At 47.5% G+C, this 14,496-nt stretch overlaps 1 protein-coding gene across 1 annotated transcript; it reads right to left on the reverse strand.

Annotated features, from left to right (window-relative positions):
* Positions 1–582: 582 nt before the first annotated feature.
* Positions 583–14,087, reverse strand: LOC308232940 (uncharacterized protein; the record flags this gene model as incomplete). The annotated part of the gene is made up of 13 exons (XM_080639296.1): positions 583–642; positions 787–852; positions 1,275–1,348; positions 2,261–2,328; positions 2,964–3,114; positions 3,551–3,728; positions 4,524–4,654; positions 5,044–6,554; positions 10,116–10,197; positions 10,610–10,709; positions 12,702–12,767; positions 12,903–12,998; positions 14,010–14,087. The coding sequence occupies 13 exons, from the start codon at positions 14,085–14,087 to the stop codon at positions 583–585; spliced, it is 2,661 nt and encodes an 886-aa protein (XP_080495422.1).
* Positions 14,088–14,496: the final 409 nt, after the last annotated feature.

A 14,496-nucleotide genomic window follows, 5' to 3' on the forward strand; every position in this document is an offset into this window, starting at 1 on the left:
CTTTCGGTATCTGAAGGGGGCCTACAAGGATGCTGGGGATGGACTATGCGTCAGGGACTGTAGCGACAGGACAAGGGGGAACGGGTTCAAACTTAAACAGGGGAAGTTTAGACTGGATATAAGGAAGAAGTTCTTTACTGTTAGGGTGGTGAGGCACTGGAATGGGTTGCCCAGGGAGGTTGTGAATGGTCCATCCTTGGCGGAGTTCAAGGCCAGGCTGGATGAGGCCTTGGGCGGCATGCTTTAGTGGGAAGTGTTCCTGCCCATGGCAGGGGGGTTGGAACTAGATGATCTTAAGGTCCTTTCCAACCCTAACTATTCTATGATTCTATAATTCTAACTTTGAAGGGAAAGCAGACACTAAGTTCACGGCTATTATACATGTGGAACAATCACAGCTTAAGGAGCATCTGCTACCTTCGAACGAGCCCTAAGGTTTTAAGGTTTTTCCCATTCAGCTTTTGAATAGAGGCCAGAGACGACTTTTTGCTTTAAAGCTACAGTATTTGTCATTATGGCTTTTAATAACCCTGCCTTTCACCGAGATGAGGTATGTGTTTCTAGGGAAATGGTAGGACATTGCTAGTAGTCAATCCACCCAGCAAGGCCTCTTTCCACCAGAGTTCTGTTTACGGACACCACCTAAAGGGAGGTGAAAAGAAAGAAAACAAAAAGTAGAAAGGTGAACAAACCACTAGAGAAAAAACGATCAGCAAGTTCCTAATCAACAACAGGAAGCCTGCATCGGCATCAATTCCAACAAAAGAGGTACGTCAACGCACGCACCTCATTGCCCGTCAGGTTCCACAGCTGTATCAGTGGCAGTCCTGTTGCACTGTCATAATTTGTGACCTGGAAACACAGAAAAACCAGAGTGGGCAGCAGTTCTGCTGTGAGCCGTGAAGGATGCAATGCCAGCATCATTCGCTCCCTATCAGACACCCCTTCCTATGTGTAGGCTGGAGGAAATGCAGCTCCTGCCACCAGGCAGCAGCTGGAACACCCTGTGGGCAAGTTCACTTTCATCACTCAAATCCATACCCTGGCTTTCTGCCCACATCACTCACAAGAGGGAATACTCATCCCTCCCCAGCCACACAGCCCTGAGCGGGAACTGATGCTACACCAGGAAGTTCTCATCAAGACCCTGCTCAGCAGCCAGACTTCCAGGCTCTGGCTTTGTTGTCTGTCTTCACACACACAGGATGGGGGGTGCACAGAGTCACAGCAGTAGTACCATCAGCAACAAGACTTTTCCCAACAGCTCCACGTACCTGCGCCTCAAGGACTGCGCCTCTGGTCATCTCGCCAACAGCTGCGTCAGCTTCAGGGGAGAAGCGATCCTCATCTTGGGGAAGAGCAGGAGAAAACAAATGACAGTCACAGGCTTCAAAGGCCAGAAGGGACTATTAAGCTCACCTTGCCTGACCTCCTACATCCATTAGGCCAGCAAATCCTCACCCACTGTTGCTGAAACCAGTCTATTAAGCTGGAGATCACACAAGCATTATGCCTGCTGGGTTGCTGAAAGGAAGAATGAAGTGCTTTCTAAAGCCACTAGCTAAGTTAATAGGAATTTAAGTGGCTGATGAATTAGGAGGCTTTAACAATAGAAAAGTGCGTATCTGCAGTACCTTTCAGCGGTCATTAGTATTTTGATCCTTAATAAACTAAGCTCAAGGGCCTCAGGGCTTCACTGACCCTGAAGACACTACTGACCCGCCTGACCCCCAGCTCCCACAGAAACCCCTTCCGTACAAGGCAGCTTCTTAGGCCCCCAGGCATCAGGCATCTCTACCACCATGACACTCTGCCAGGGCTTGAACGGTAGCATTTTGAACACAGAACTATACACGTCAGTCACCTTAGTAGGAAAGTATCAGATATTGGTTTAACACATTAAAACTAAGTTTGCATTTACAGCTACTTTATGACAGAAGGTGGCAGAGTGGTTACAGCTACTTCACTTAATACACTGCCAGCCCTGCCAACTTGCTCTTTAGAAGAGTAATTCACCCTCTCCTCCAAGCCGGAAAAAGCCTGGACATTTATCATCTTTCCCCTGGAGTCTGACAGGTTCTGCCATGCTAGCACATTTAGAAGAATAAAATTCATTTTTTCCAGTCCTTGCTCTAGTCACACCAGAGCTGTGCTTGCAATAAGAGAGGGAAGGTTCAGGCACGATCATTGCTTGCCCACCGCTGGCACCCACTGACACTGCAGTGGGACCGCCAATAGTACTTGTCAGGAGCTCCATTACCTGCAAGAGGCACCACATTGTCCAGGAAAACTTCTGCTCCTTGGAAAGGCAACAATAAAAAGTCAGACCTTAAAGAAAAGAGAATCCATCAGAATAAGAACAGGGCTTTAAGTCACTCCTGTATTCTCTAAGGTGACATTGATTAATCAATTGCTGTAAGAGGGATTTAGTGTAACATTGATGACAGTCAAAAACAACCTCCCAGCAATCTAAGCAGCAGCAGCAACCCATTGTCTGATGAGCACGCCACGTTGGACTGGGCTCCAAGCAAAAGCCACCTCCACCATGGAGGCTTGACTGCTTTCCTCCCACCTCTGGGCACAAGCAAGTATTTAATGAGCTTGTGTAAGAAAACCCTCATCCAATACAGCTCTCCCAGACAGTGGGGCTGGAGCACAGAGAATCCCAATCTTATTCCTAGCTCAGCAACTAACTACACCTTGGGGCCTCCCAAAGGCATCCTTTTGCTCAGCTGCCATGCTGAAGTGACAGAAGTCACAATTTCCTCTTCCTTCCCCTTCAATAAAGCCTTGTGAGAGCTTGCTCTGCTGCCAGGGAACCCACCCCTGCTGCTGAGGCAAACCTTTCTACCAATTCCCACTTCAGCTGTGGAAAAACCCGGAAGGAATTCAAACAATACAGATGCCTCTGAAGAAGATTCGAGCCAGATTTGGCCTCAGGCCATGGAAGAGGAGCTAGAGACCTGATTGGTCTGACTGTGTCAGCCTTCACTTTGGCATATCCTCCATAGTCCACATATCTGAGTTCCACTTCACTGGTCTCTTCAAAGTAGCTGATAACTTGAGCCCGTAGCCATGCCCCATCCAGGCCTGGAGCTGCGCAGATAATACCGACTGCGGAACATAAGGGTACAGAGAAGAAAGCTCAGCGGATTTCCAGAAATCAGCACTTCAGGCATTAGTTATGACGAATAACTCCTTTCCATGTGATGCACCCTCCACTTTAGACCATGTACAGGCAGTGACACTAGGAAGATGCGGGAGTAGCTCCACACTTTGTCAGCAAAAATATACCAGGTGCCAGGTAGATAAGAAATAACCCAAGACTGACTTACCTCCTTCCAAATTTCAATGTGCAACTATGTGGCTGGAGAAGTATTCAGGGATGAATGGGGTGAGGAAGAACAGAGCTTAAAAAAAAGCCCAAATCAATGGAATAACCAACGAACTATCACACCTCATGCACTGGGAAACCTCCCAAGCCTAACTCAGGGCAGCAGGATTTCACATGACCCTCGAAGTTTCTTAAGTGAACAGTCAAGTTACTTGCCTTCTACTGGAGCTGGCAGGGTTGGAATTTCAGGTTGAGAGTAGCAGACGCACATCTGCTGCTCAAGGCTCCTCAGCACGTAGAAAGTGGGGTGAGTGTGCTGCTGCAGGAACATGTGCCCTGCATCAACTTGGTGCGCCACGACCACCGGCACAGTGACTCCATCCGGGAGGAAGAGCTGTCACGTGGAGGAAAGAAGCTCTCATTAGTGTTCACTGCAACTCGAAGCTTCATTCACAGCAACTCCCTGTTCCACCAGCACCTCCTGAGGCTTACAGCCACGGCACTGTAGTATTTCACTTCTAAAGACTGCTTTGGAGCAGGAGCAGAAGACTACCCATTGTTAACTGCATGCTGTTCTCAAGGAAATCAGACTTGGGCTGGGGCCCATCTTGTTCCCAAAAAGACTATCAGCACAGAGCAGCTGCAAGACTTATTTACCCAAGAGATCAGTGAGCAGAGTCAGGAATGATGGGTCAAGCCATGCTGCACTATCAACGCTGTGCAACTTGCCAGGACTCCCTGCCCATGGAGGTTTTAAACATCAAGGTAATCTTCACAGGGATTGTCCAAGATTTGTCACAGAGGCCTCATTTTCAAAGTCCTTTGCCCCGACTGCTAGAGAGCCACTGTGCCGGGCAGCTTCCGAGCATTACCGTGCTTGGAATACATCCAAAATGCCTTTCATTTCCCAGCATAAATTCACTTCTCCAGAATAAAGCCTATCTTCACATCCAAGGAAACAGTTACGTGCACCGTTACTACAGGCACAATGGGAACAGTAGTGGAAGAACAGGTAGATAACCCTGATCTATTAACAGCTAAATCAGCTGGATAACAACCAGCCACACAAAATCACACTGGGTTTGAGGGCGCCTGTGAGCCAGCCACATGGATACAGCATCCTACAATGGCAGTGACCAGCAACAGCCTTCCGCCCCGACATCAGCATAGCCAGCAAGCTGGGACTCACCCAGGCAGTCATAAGGAGGGAATGAAGTGTCAGTGGTGCTGCTGGAAGTAGACCGTGGACGTTGGCATCAAGCTCAAGGAGCTGTGTCTCGCCAGTCAGGCTCAGTACTTTTTCTACTTGATGCGGGAAACCTGGAAGACAAAGTCCCACAGAAGGTCTGTAGCACAGATTTGGTGAGGACAACCCCAGCCTTGCCACATGAACCAATATAGCTACCAGAAGCCTTCTGCACTACAGCAACAACTTCAGTTTTAGCAGATTGGCCATGTAACCTGGTAGGAGACCAACATGAGCTGATACACACCCCATAGCTCCTCCTGTAGGCCAGCTAACACTGGATCCTACAGAGAGATGAATTCAGAGAGCAAATGCAGACCCACCAGCACTTGAGGGCTAAATAGTCATTTCCTGGGGAAATTAAACATGAAGATTTATCTGCACATGTCCTGAAGCAGGAAGGTTACAGCACATAAAATGCTTGTTCACCGTGCGTGTGTAAGAGCATTTTCAAATCGCTTACCTTGTGGGCAGTCTCCATCTATTCCTGGTGCCTTGCTACACTCATTACATGGGTCTGGACCATCCTCTCGCAGTACTCCATTGCTGTATGGTACTTCATTGTCTTCAGGCAGCTTCAGAGTAGGCTGAGTCTCACTTGGGCTGGAGCTCTGCCCAGCACTTGTGTCTCGGGTTGCAGATAAACTACGTAACTCTGAATGCTGGCCCGATGCAACAGCCAGCACTGTGCTCTGCAGCGGGCGCTTCACACATGCCCCACCTTCACATGTGGATGTGCTGCACACAGAGCCCTCCCTAACCAAAGGCGCCTTTTCTGGAGAACCTTTGTGGTTTTCCACAGGAGTCCGACCACCTCCTTGGGACTCACTGCACACAGGGGTCTTCATCTGACAGTCTGTTGTGGCTCCCTCAATGGGGCTTTGTGTTAAACAGCTTGAACGTGTAACATCCTGATCCTGTCCCTCTGTCTGCGGGGATGTCAGGACCGCAGCATCATTCTTTCCAGCAGTGTTCGTATCAGCTACTGGAGCTTCCTCTGCAAGCGTCTGATCACTGGAAACAGCACTTGCCATCTCCAGAGGTGTCTCAGCTTGGCTAGCAGCAGCCTGGCAGAGCTGAGTGGACCCATCACCTGCAGGAGCGGGCAGCACTCCCTCACTGTGGACAGGCTTCCTCTGCCAACAGTCTTCTGTGTCTCCCTCTTCAGGGCTGGATGAACAGCCACGTGTTAAACAGCTTGAACGTCTCACATTCTGACCCTGTTCCTCTGCCTGCAGGGATGTTGGTACCACACCATCACTCCTAACATTCTCACTGCCTACTGGAGCTTCCTCTGCAAGCATCTGATCAGAGGAAACAACGCTTGCCATCTCCAGAGGTGTCTCAACTCGACTGGCAGCAGCCTGGCAGATCTCAGTGGACCCATCACTTGCAGCACCCCACAGCACTTCCTCAGTTGCTGCCAAAATGACCTCGGAAACAATCTGTATTGTCACTTGCTCAATTTTCTCAATGTCTTCCTTGCACAAACCCACTCCTCTAATCTTCTCTCTTCTCAATTCATCCCCTTTTGGCTGTGTGTCCTCCTCCTCCTGACACACAGGGACAGTACTGGCAATTGACCTGGACACGTCTTCTTCCCCTGCCTGCTCCGAACAGGCAGACTCCCAGGGCAGAGAAACACAAGCAGGGACACTCTTTTCGTCTTGAGATCCCATTTCTTCTAGTTTTTCACTGTTGTTCTCAAGGGTGCTGGGCTGATTCGTTGTTACTGGCCTGTCTGGTGAGAGATCCAGCCTCTCATCAGGGTGACACATAACAGAGGGCATCGTCAACCCTGCTGTCAGCAGGGAGGTCGAGGTTTTGTTCTCTGTGTGTTCCCCTTCCAGCAAGGAGAGCTGTCTTTGAGGAACACATGGTTCTGTTCCTGGTGTGGAATCCTGCTCTGTCACTTCTTCCTGCTGCTCTTCAGCAGCTACTGCTTCTTCATCTGGATAGGTTCCATGCTTTTTTCTATGGGAATAAATCCACCAGCACCCGAGAAGTGCCAGCACTCCAGGTACGGCATACGCGACGTAATTCCGGAAGCATAAAGGCATTTTAGAAAGTCTCAGCAGTTATACCTAGAAGGAGAACCAGAAAACATGTTACAATAGCCACAGGGAAGGGAACAGGAAGACTAAAGCTTCATAAATGCCTTGAGGTATCTCTAGTAGTATGAGCAGGCTTGTTTTCCATTTGCTTTTTAAATTCACATCTCTGCTCTACAAGAGACCGCAGAACGAGATCCTTACCTAAGACCAGGGATCTCTGGGCATTTCTCACCATTACAGTCATCAGTTTCACCTTAACCCCCCTTTCTACGCAAAGCCGTTTCGCCTTCTTTCCCCTGCCTCCCCTTTGCTACACACAGGGACAGTATCCAGCGCTGCAGTCTCTCCAGCAGCAGGCTGGGTTCAGAACACTGCTGGACCACCAGTTTATTCCACATTAGATTTCCTACATGGACAGCTGCTACTCTGACTTTTCAGCTGAAAGCTTTCTCTTTTACTCCGGAAAGCGTGTGAACCCTTCGCTGCCTGGACGCCACTGGGACTCATGTCCCAGCCATGCTCCTCCATCTACAAGCCTCATCTAGGTTATATAAGGCAGGGCTGAGAGGCCTTCCCGTTCCCTTCAGGCAAGCCTGCGGCTGGCACACAGAGCTGAAGTTCCCTGCATCCCCAGAACAAAGAGGGCAAAGGACACTCAGTTTACATTTTCACTGGCCAGGAATGAAAGCGGAACCCATGGGTCTGACAATGCTTACACACAAGAGGCTTTTCTCCAAAGGGGCCCCAAGACTTTCACCAGTAAGCAACAAAGATAAAGATTGTTTTCAGGAGATAAAATCCTAGGCACGGGAACCACCCACTGGAAAACAGTATTATCTAGTTCCTCTTCAGAAGTAGAAAGGAGTATAAAAAGACGAGACAATCAAGTCAGTCTCTCCACTCTGCTTAGTCTGTCTCAACCAGAAAACACCTTTCGTTATCAGAGCAAGCCTCCTTCCAGATACCTCCTTCAGGGCCTTGATTTTCCCAGCAGTCGGTTACACTCTAGCTAAGGACAAAACCATGCCTCCCTCAGACCCAAACCGAGCATCTGAGACCTGGAGCATATAACATACATTCCAGATGTCTCACCTCCTCCAGCCACAATCTCCTATCCCACAGGAACAAACACACAATTTCATCCAAGCTATCTCAGACACCAGCCTGGCTTCTGTACTGCTTGCTGCAGAGTCATACAGTCATAAAGTCACAGAATGGTTTGGGTTGGAAGCTGCCTTAAAGCTCATCCAGTTCCAAACCCCTGCCACGGGCAGGGACACTTTCCACTAGAGAAGGTTTCTCCAAGTCCAACCTGGCCGAGGCAAGTAAATAAACGAACAGCAGAAACAGGCACTAGAAAATGTCTTGCTCAATCCCAAATCAAAGCTCAGCTGCAGACATGATTTAAGAAGTCCAGCAACATCTCCAGCACATCACCAATGTTGATCTACACAGGAAACTTGAGTCTTGTTCACTCTGTGACATTCATGTCTGATGTCTCTTAAATCCAAGTTCCTTCCAGTCAGACAGCAGGGCTTATTGCTGAGGACGAACTTTCAGTTAACAGCAACATCTGAGACTTGGAATTCAAAACAGAACAACACAATAAATCTAGGCAGTAATTTCGATGTTTGGGTTTTGGAACTTGGTAAGTGGAAAGCATGAAGCCTGTACATACATTCCTGAAACAAAAGGTACCCATTTCTGCTCTCCAGCACAACGGCACATTGTGAGTGACTGCGAGGGCTCACCTGCTGCCCGCTGAAGTTGTTGCAATTCGCGCAGAACCGCTCCACAAGCTGTCTCACAGAGCACCACAAACTCAAAGTAGCTCACAAGTCCATTCCCAGCAAGCTTCCCTGGTTAAGCAGACAGCCCTATTATTACGTCATTCCCTATTATGCTGCACCAACTGCACAAACAAGGGTCCCCCACAATTCTGCAGCACAGGGAGGCAGCAGGATGCTCCACAGAGGGCCAGATCCATCCCAAAGCCTGGCAGACAAAGCAATTCCAAGAGTCCCTTTAAACATTGATACCATTTAAGATCTCCACTCTCTGATGTTTAGATCAGTGGGGATGGTGGGTTAGCTGACTGCTCCTTGCACAGCTCATTTCATTTCATGCTTTTAATCTGACTAGTTTCAGCAAGAGCTGCATTATACAGCCAGGGATGTGTTAAATGGGAACTCCGCATCCTTCCATCAGCTAGAAAGGGACAAAAGGCACTGGCTCTGCACAAGACACAAGCAGACATCCAAAAGCACTGGGCTGGCCAGGGGACAGCTAGCACTAACAAGCATCTCCTTGCATAAACACGACAGGAAGACTTTGGTGGCCTGATTTTAATATGCTGGTCACAACACCACTTTCATGGGATGCCTTGAAGACAGCCGATTTTCAACCTGCTCAACACAACCATTGGAAGATGCAGCACATACTTCTCTCTCATTTCTGCCACAGGGGAGCTCCTACTGCCCACATCCAAGTTTCCAACAGGTTTAAAAGTGACAAAACCCTCTCTCCATTGCCAACTCGACAGCCAGTTCAGGACCGTAGGAGCAAAGGGATCATTTAAATACATGGAGGGGGGGAAGCAAGCCTGGGATTCTCCTGCCAGCAGCAGAACACAACATGGCAACTTGTCAAATCCCACGGCCTTAAGCAGTGCCAAATTGGAGGAGCCTGGCCCAGCAGCCCCTGCGCTCTCCAGGCAGGAGGAGCCAGCTGGGGAAGCACAGCAGCTCCGGAGGCTTTGCGCCACAGACAAGCAACCTGGGGAAGCCAGAACCAGTGTGAACACTGGATGCACCAGTGCCATTCCCCAACACGCAGGGCTCCGTGCCGTCCTGCACCAGAAATAGTGCAGAGCTCGCACGCTGTACATGCTTGCCCCACACCATGAGCCACTTCCACTTCTTCCTCCTGCCATGTCAGGAATCCGCTCTAAATGTCACACCTTGTATCAAGGCACAGGGAGCTGCAGACAGGGCATGAGGCTTTTCCAACTTGCTAAATAATCCCTACAGTAGGTCAGGATAGGATTAAGACACCAAGCGGAGAATAGGGGTCAATCGGCTCTCCAAATCTGTATCCTGCCTTGATTTATGGAAAACTCCTGGTAAAGATCAGGGGGATGAGGACAAAAATGAACCCCCACACTCGCCTACCTTACAAAACAAAGGCAAGGACAGTCAACTCATTCTACTTGCTCGCATTAGGATCCCAGAGCAGTTTTAAGCCACCTCGTTTCTCTCGCCAGCACAAACAACCCTTCAGAAGACACATCTGTACTGAAGCACGAAATCAGACTCTACAACTCAAAGAGAGTTCTAAAGCAGGTATGTTTATTACGGCGCCGGGTGCAAGGGGGATCGCTTCTCCTAACTTGCACCTCGAGAGGTTAAGCAAGCAGGTATTTATTACACACCAACATGCATATTCATTAGGTTCGAGAGTTCGGTGGGGAAATTACAATTACTTTAGGTACTCATTATCATAAGTCTTCTCCCTTTTGGTGCTTGTGCACTGCCCTCCAATGGCCGATGGTCGTGGGCAGGGGTCTTCAAGATGAAGTAAGCAGTCTTCTTCAGGGTGCACTTTTCACCTTTGGCACAGTTGGATGCCCCAGTAATCACAAAGGAGCTGAAACCAGCCATATCTGCAAGCTTCCGATAGCAGACAAACATTTAGAACAGTGGGACCTTCATCCACAAAAATTTATTGCCTCCCAAGCTAGCAGATGTTCGGGAGTCACTGTCTCCAGCCTAACTGATAATTAGAAGGATGGTCACTCATTAGAAGGATGGAAAGAAATAACTCACTCTTGTTAGCAAGACTACTAAATTCTGTTATCACACCACAAACTTACAACACAAATGTTGTTCTCTAGCTTAGACCTAAGTTAAAAGTGTCTTAACCCTAGGTTTTCCAGGCACTTGCTTTCCTTATATCAAGCCCCCCCTTTTCTTTTACCTTTGCAAATCCTTTTGCTAGGTAACTCCACTTTACTCAGGAGTTCTGGCAAAGTATTTACCACTTCCAACTTGTTGCCTAACCTTATGTCTTTTCCAATCTTCATAAACAGTTACAGACCTTTTACAATACCAAAAAGAACACTATCATGTTACAAGTAATCAGCGTTAAAACAATTATTAGTACGATTCCTGCAACCAGCTGCCTCAACTAGGAGAGATTAGGTAACCATGAAGTTAACTTTCTCCATGTTTCTTCAAAAACCCAAGAGGTATGTATCATCCTTGGTCATCGCGTGAAATATTTCAGTTTATTTCCAAATTTCCTCCAGATCTGTTTCAATTCTGCCACTTTGATCTATATAGGAACCATTGATTATGGAACAAACCCCTCCTTGTGAAGCCAAAACCTGGGTACCACAGCACCTAAGGTGCACGCGCCTTCCAGTTGAGGTAGAGTCTTAGGAGCATTTTCTCCACATAACCAATACCATCCTTTCCCTTCAGGCACGGGCCACCACTGAACTATGATACCATCTCTATTAATAGTGTGATTGCAGTTTGAACAGTGACCTACACCTGTGGCATTTCTTTGTACACAGGTCTAATATTCTTAAACCCAGTCTCCAGATCTCAAAGGGTGAATCGGATAATCTAAACCTGTTGCTCTTGTCCCTAATAGTCTTTTAACACCAACAAATATCAATAACCTTCTTTTCTCAGGAATTCAAAAAAATCTATTTGCCACTCTTGTCCTGGATAACTTCCTCTCCCAATTGTCCCAATTTGATTCCTATTGTCAGTTTTAGGATTATTCTTAAGACAGAGCTGACATTGTTCTGTCACTAACTGAACTATGGTGTATAGATTCCTTCCTATAATCTGTAGATAAAGAGTTGCTACCCAATGAGTTTCATTATGTTCCTCCTGAACTAACTTTCAGAGGTGATTAGAGGGAATTACAATTCGCCCATCAGGTATCTGAACCCAACCCTCTTGGTTTTCCTGTCTCTTCAGACCTTCAATCAACTTTTTATCCTCTCTTGAATATCTAGGTTCAGACTTCTCAGTTGTTAGTTTGCCATCAGGGATTAAGGACATGATTTCAGATTGTTCAGCTTCTTGTTTGGCTTCAGAATCGGCCAAATCATTTCCAGTTTCCTGATTAGGGTCACCTTGTTGATGCCCTCTACAATACATAACAGCTACTTCCTCAGGTAGCTGAGCAGCAGTTTCTGTAGCATGTTGAATCTGTTTCCCTTGTACGTTCAAAAGTCCTCATTCTTTCCAGATGTGGCACCATGTGCATGGACCACACCAAATGCATATTTAGAATCAGTCCAAATATTTATCCTTTTGTCTTTGGCCAATACCAGGGCTCTCATTCTGCCTTTTGGGTGGAGGTGTTTGCGGGTAAAGGTTCAGCTTCTATTATCTGTGAAGTGGTGGTAACGGCATATCCTGCCTTTCGTTCACCATTTTTCACGGAGCTACTACCATCAGTAAACCAAGAATCAAATCCGGTTGGCTCGAATATACAGTCTCTACAGTGGCCAAGCAGTCACGTGTTAGTGGTTCTGTCGGTTGCTCCTGCAAAAAGGATGCTGGATTCACAGTGAATGTGTGACCACAATTTCTGTATCATCGTGTTCCACAAGGGTGGCCTGGTATTTTACAAACCATGAAGGAGACAACCAGTGGGCTCCTTTCTGTTCCAGGACTGCTGATACAACTTGGGACACTAGCACAGGGATCTTTTGTCCCAAGGTGAATTTGCAAGCCTCTTCAGTATTCATGACAACCGCTGCCACAGCCCTTAGGCATCCGGGCCATCCTTTGCTCGCTTCATCCAGCTGTTTCAAAAAGTATGCCACTGGCCTTTTATAGGGTCCTAGTTTCCGAGCAAGGACCCCCCCCAAGGCTATTCCTTGGTTTTCATAAGAATATAGCCAAAAGGGTTTGCTTACATTGGGAAGCCCCAGAGCTGGAGCTCTCATTAGCTCTGTTTCTGAATTTCTAAAAGCCCTCTCTGCTGAATCAGTCCATTCCAAAGAGGGAGGATTTCCTTTTAACAGTTCATATAGCGGTCTTACCAGAACACCATAGTCACGGATCTGAAGTCTGCGGCATATGGTCATTCCCAGGAACATCTGGAGCTCCTTGATGGTCAACGGTCGTGGAGATTGACAAATGGCTTCTTTTCTAACAATTCCAAGTTCTCTCTGTCCTCCTGTTACTTCATAGCCTAAGTAGGAAACTCAGGTTGGAATTAGTTGGGCCTTTTGTTTGGATACCCGATAGCCATTCAGTCCCAGGAAATTCAATAATCCCACCATCCACTGGACACGTTCTTCCTTTGTTTCTGTGGCAATTAATAGGTCATCCACATACTGTAACAGAGTCCCCGTCTGAGTGGGTGGCTTCCGTGATTCTAGTTCTCGTGCTAACTGACTTCCGAAACTCATCGGACTGTTTTGAAACCCTTGAGGTAATACCGACCAAGTTAATTGGGTTTTCCTTCCCGGGTCAGGATTTTCCATTCAAAAGCAAATAAATTTTGGGCTTCTTTGGCCAATGGTAAGGATTAAGGATTTCTTCTATTTCAGGGAGGTCCTCCTGTTCGCTTTTCTGTTGAATTAAAGATAAACTCAAAACTGGAATTAATTGATCGGTTTTAACTCTTCATTCCATTTTGCCTTCCTTAAATGTTGCTTCTTGCCCTAATAAAGATTTTAGAGAATTCGGCACGCATAAAAATTTGTGCGTTCCCATTTGGTTTCCCAATTTGTACTCTAAAGGTTTCAGAAAGAATGCCCTTTTTTTTTTTGTTTCCTTTTCCTTGGCAGCCAGTAGCTCCTACAACTGTAACAAATTCTTTTCCCTCCGATTTAACGCTGAATAAGTTGCTCCTGTACCCACTAAAAATTCCACTGGATTTCCTCTAGTCCCTAGCTTTAACGTAACCAGTGGATCTGCTAGGGTAGATTCCCCAGGTCCCCATCAGTCTAGTTCCAATTCAGTCACCAGAGCCACCCCATGGCACTACCCCCCAAGGGCAGCCTCCACTTCCAACATCCAGCACGCACACCCATCCGGTAAGAGCCCTCTCCCCCACCTCCACCTTTGCCTGACATCCCTCCGCCACCAGTTTCAAAGCAACCACCGCAGCCGTGGCTATAGCACGACTGAGCATTTTCTTTTCTACCTGTTCCCGATTCCTATACGCTCTCCATGCTTCCTCCTTCACTCCCGTCCGCATTTATCCAACAAGCCCTCAGTCCGTCTGTTCCCACTTGTCCGCCTGCCCCAGCACTCATCCCATGCTCAAACACAGGCGCTGCGCGAGCTCCCCTCCTTTCCCCCTTGGTTTTCCCCTTTTTCCTTTCCTCACAGCTACTCACCCTGCTCTGCAGCACTTCTGGTTTAACCCTGTCTTGACTCTGAATGGGAATCTGCTGCTGGTTGCCAGTGACAGTCATCTCTTCCTCCTTATCAATATCAGATAAGACAGATGCACAGGGTGCTCCCCGTGGAGGTACCTCTGATACATAATTTTCCAACCTATCTTCCTGATTACCCTGGTTTTTTCTTAACTTTAAACATTATTCCCCCGATATCACAGGCTGAACAACATCTCTCCAGCTTAGCTGTCTGGTTTTCCCTGTCCGAAAAGGAAAGCGCAGCCAAAATTAAGGGCTCTGGCAAAGCTATATTCATTTTGCATTCCGTCCGTCAAGCCGGGTGGTTTCTTAAAGTGAAAAACATATCTGCATACATTACTTCATGCCATTTTCCTTGCCCCCTCAAAACAGCATTACTTTTTGTGAAAATGTATTATAGTTCAGAGTTCCATTTTTAGGCCATTTTTCCTGATCTTCCAAAGTATAC

Source organism: Psittacula echo (assembly GCF_963264785.1).
Source record: "Psittacula echo genome assembly, chromosome: 1".
Lineage (NCBI taxonomy): Eukaryota > Metazoa > Chordata > Aves > Psittaciformes > Psittacidae > Psittacula > Psittacula echo.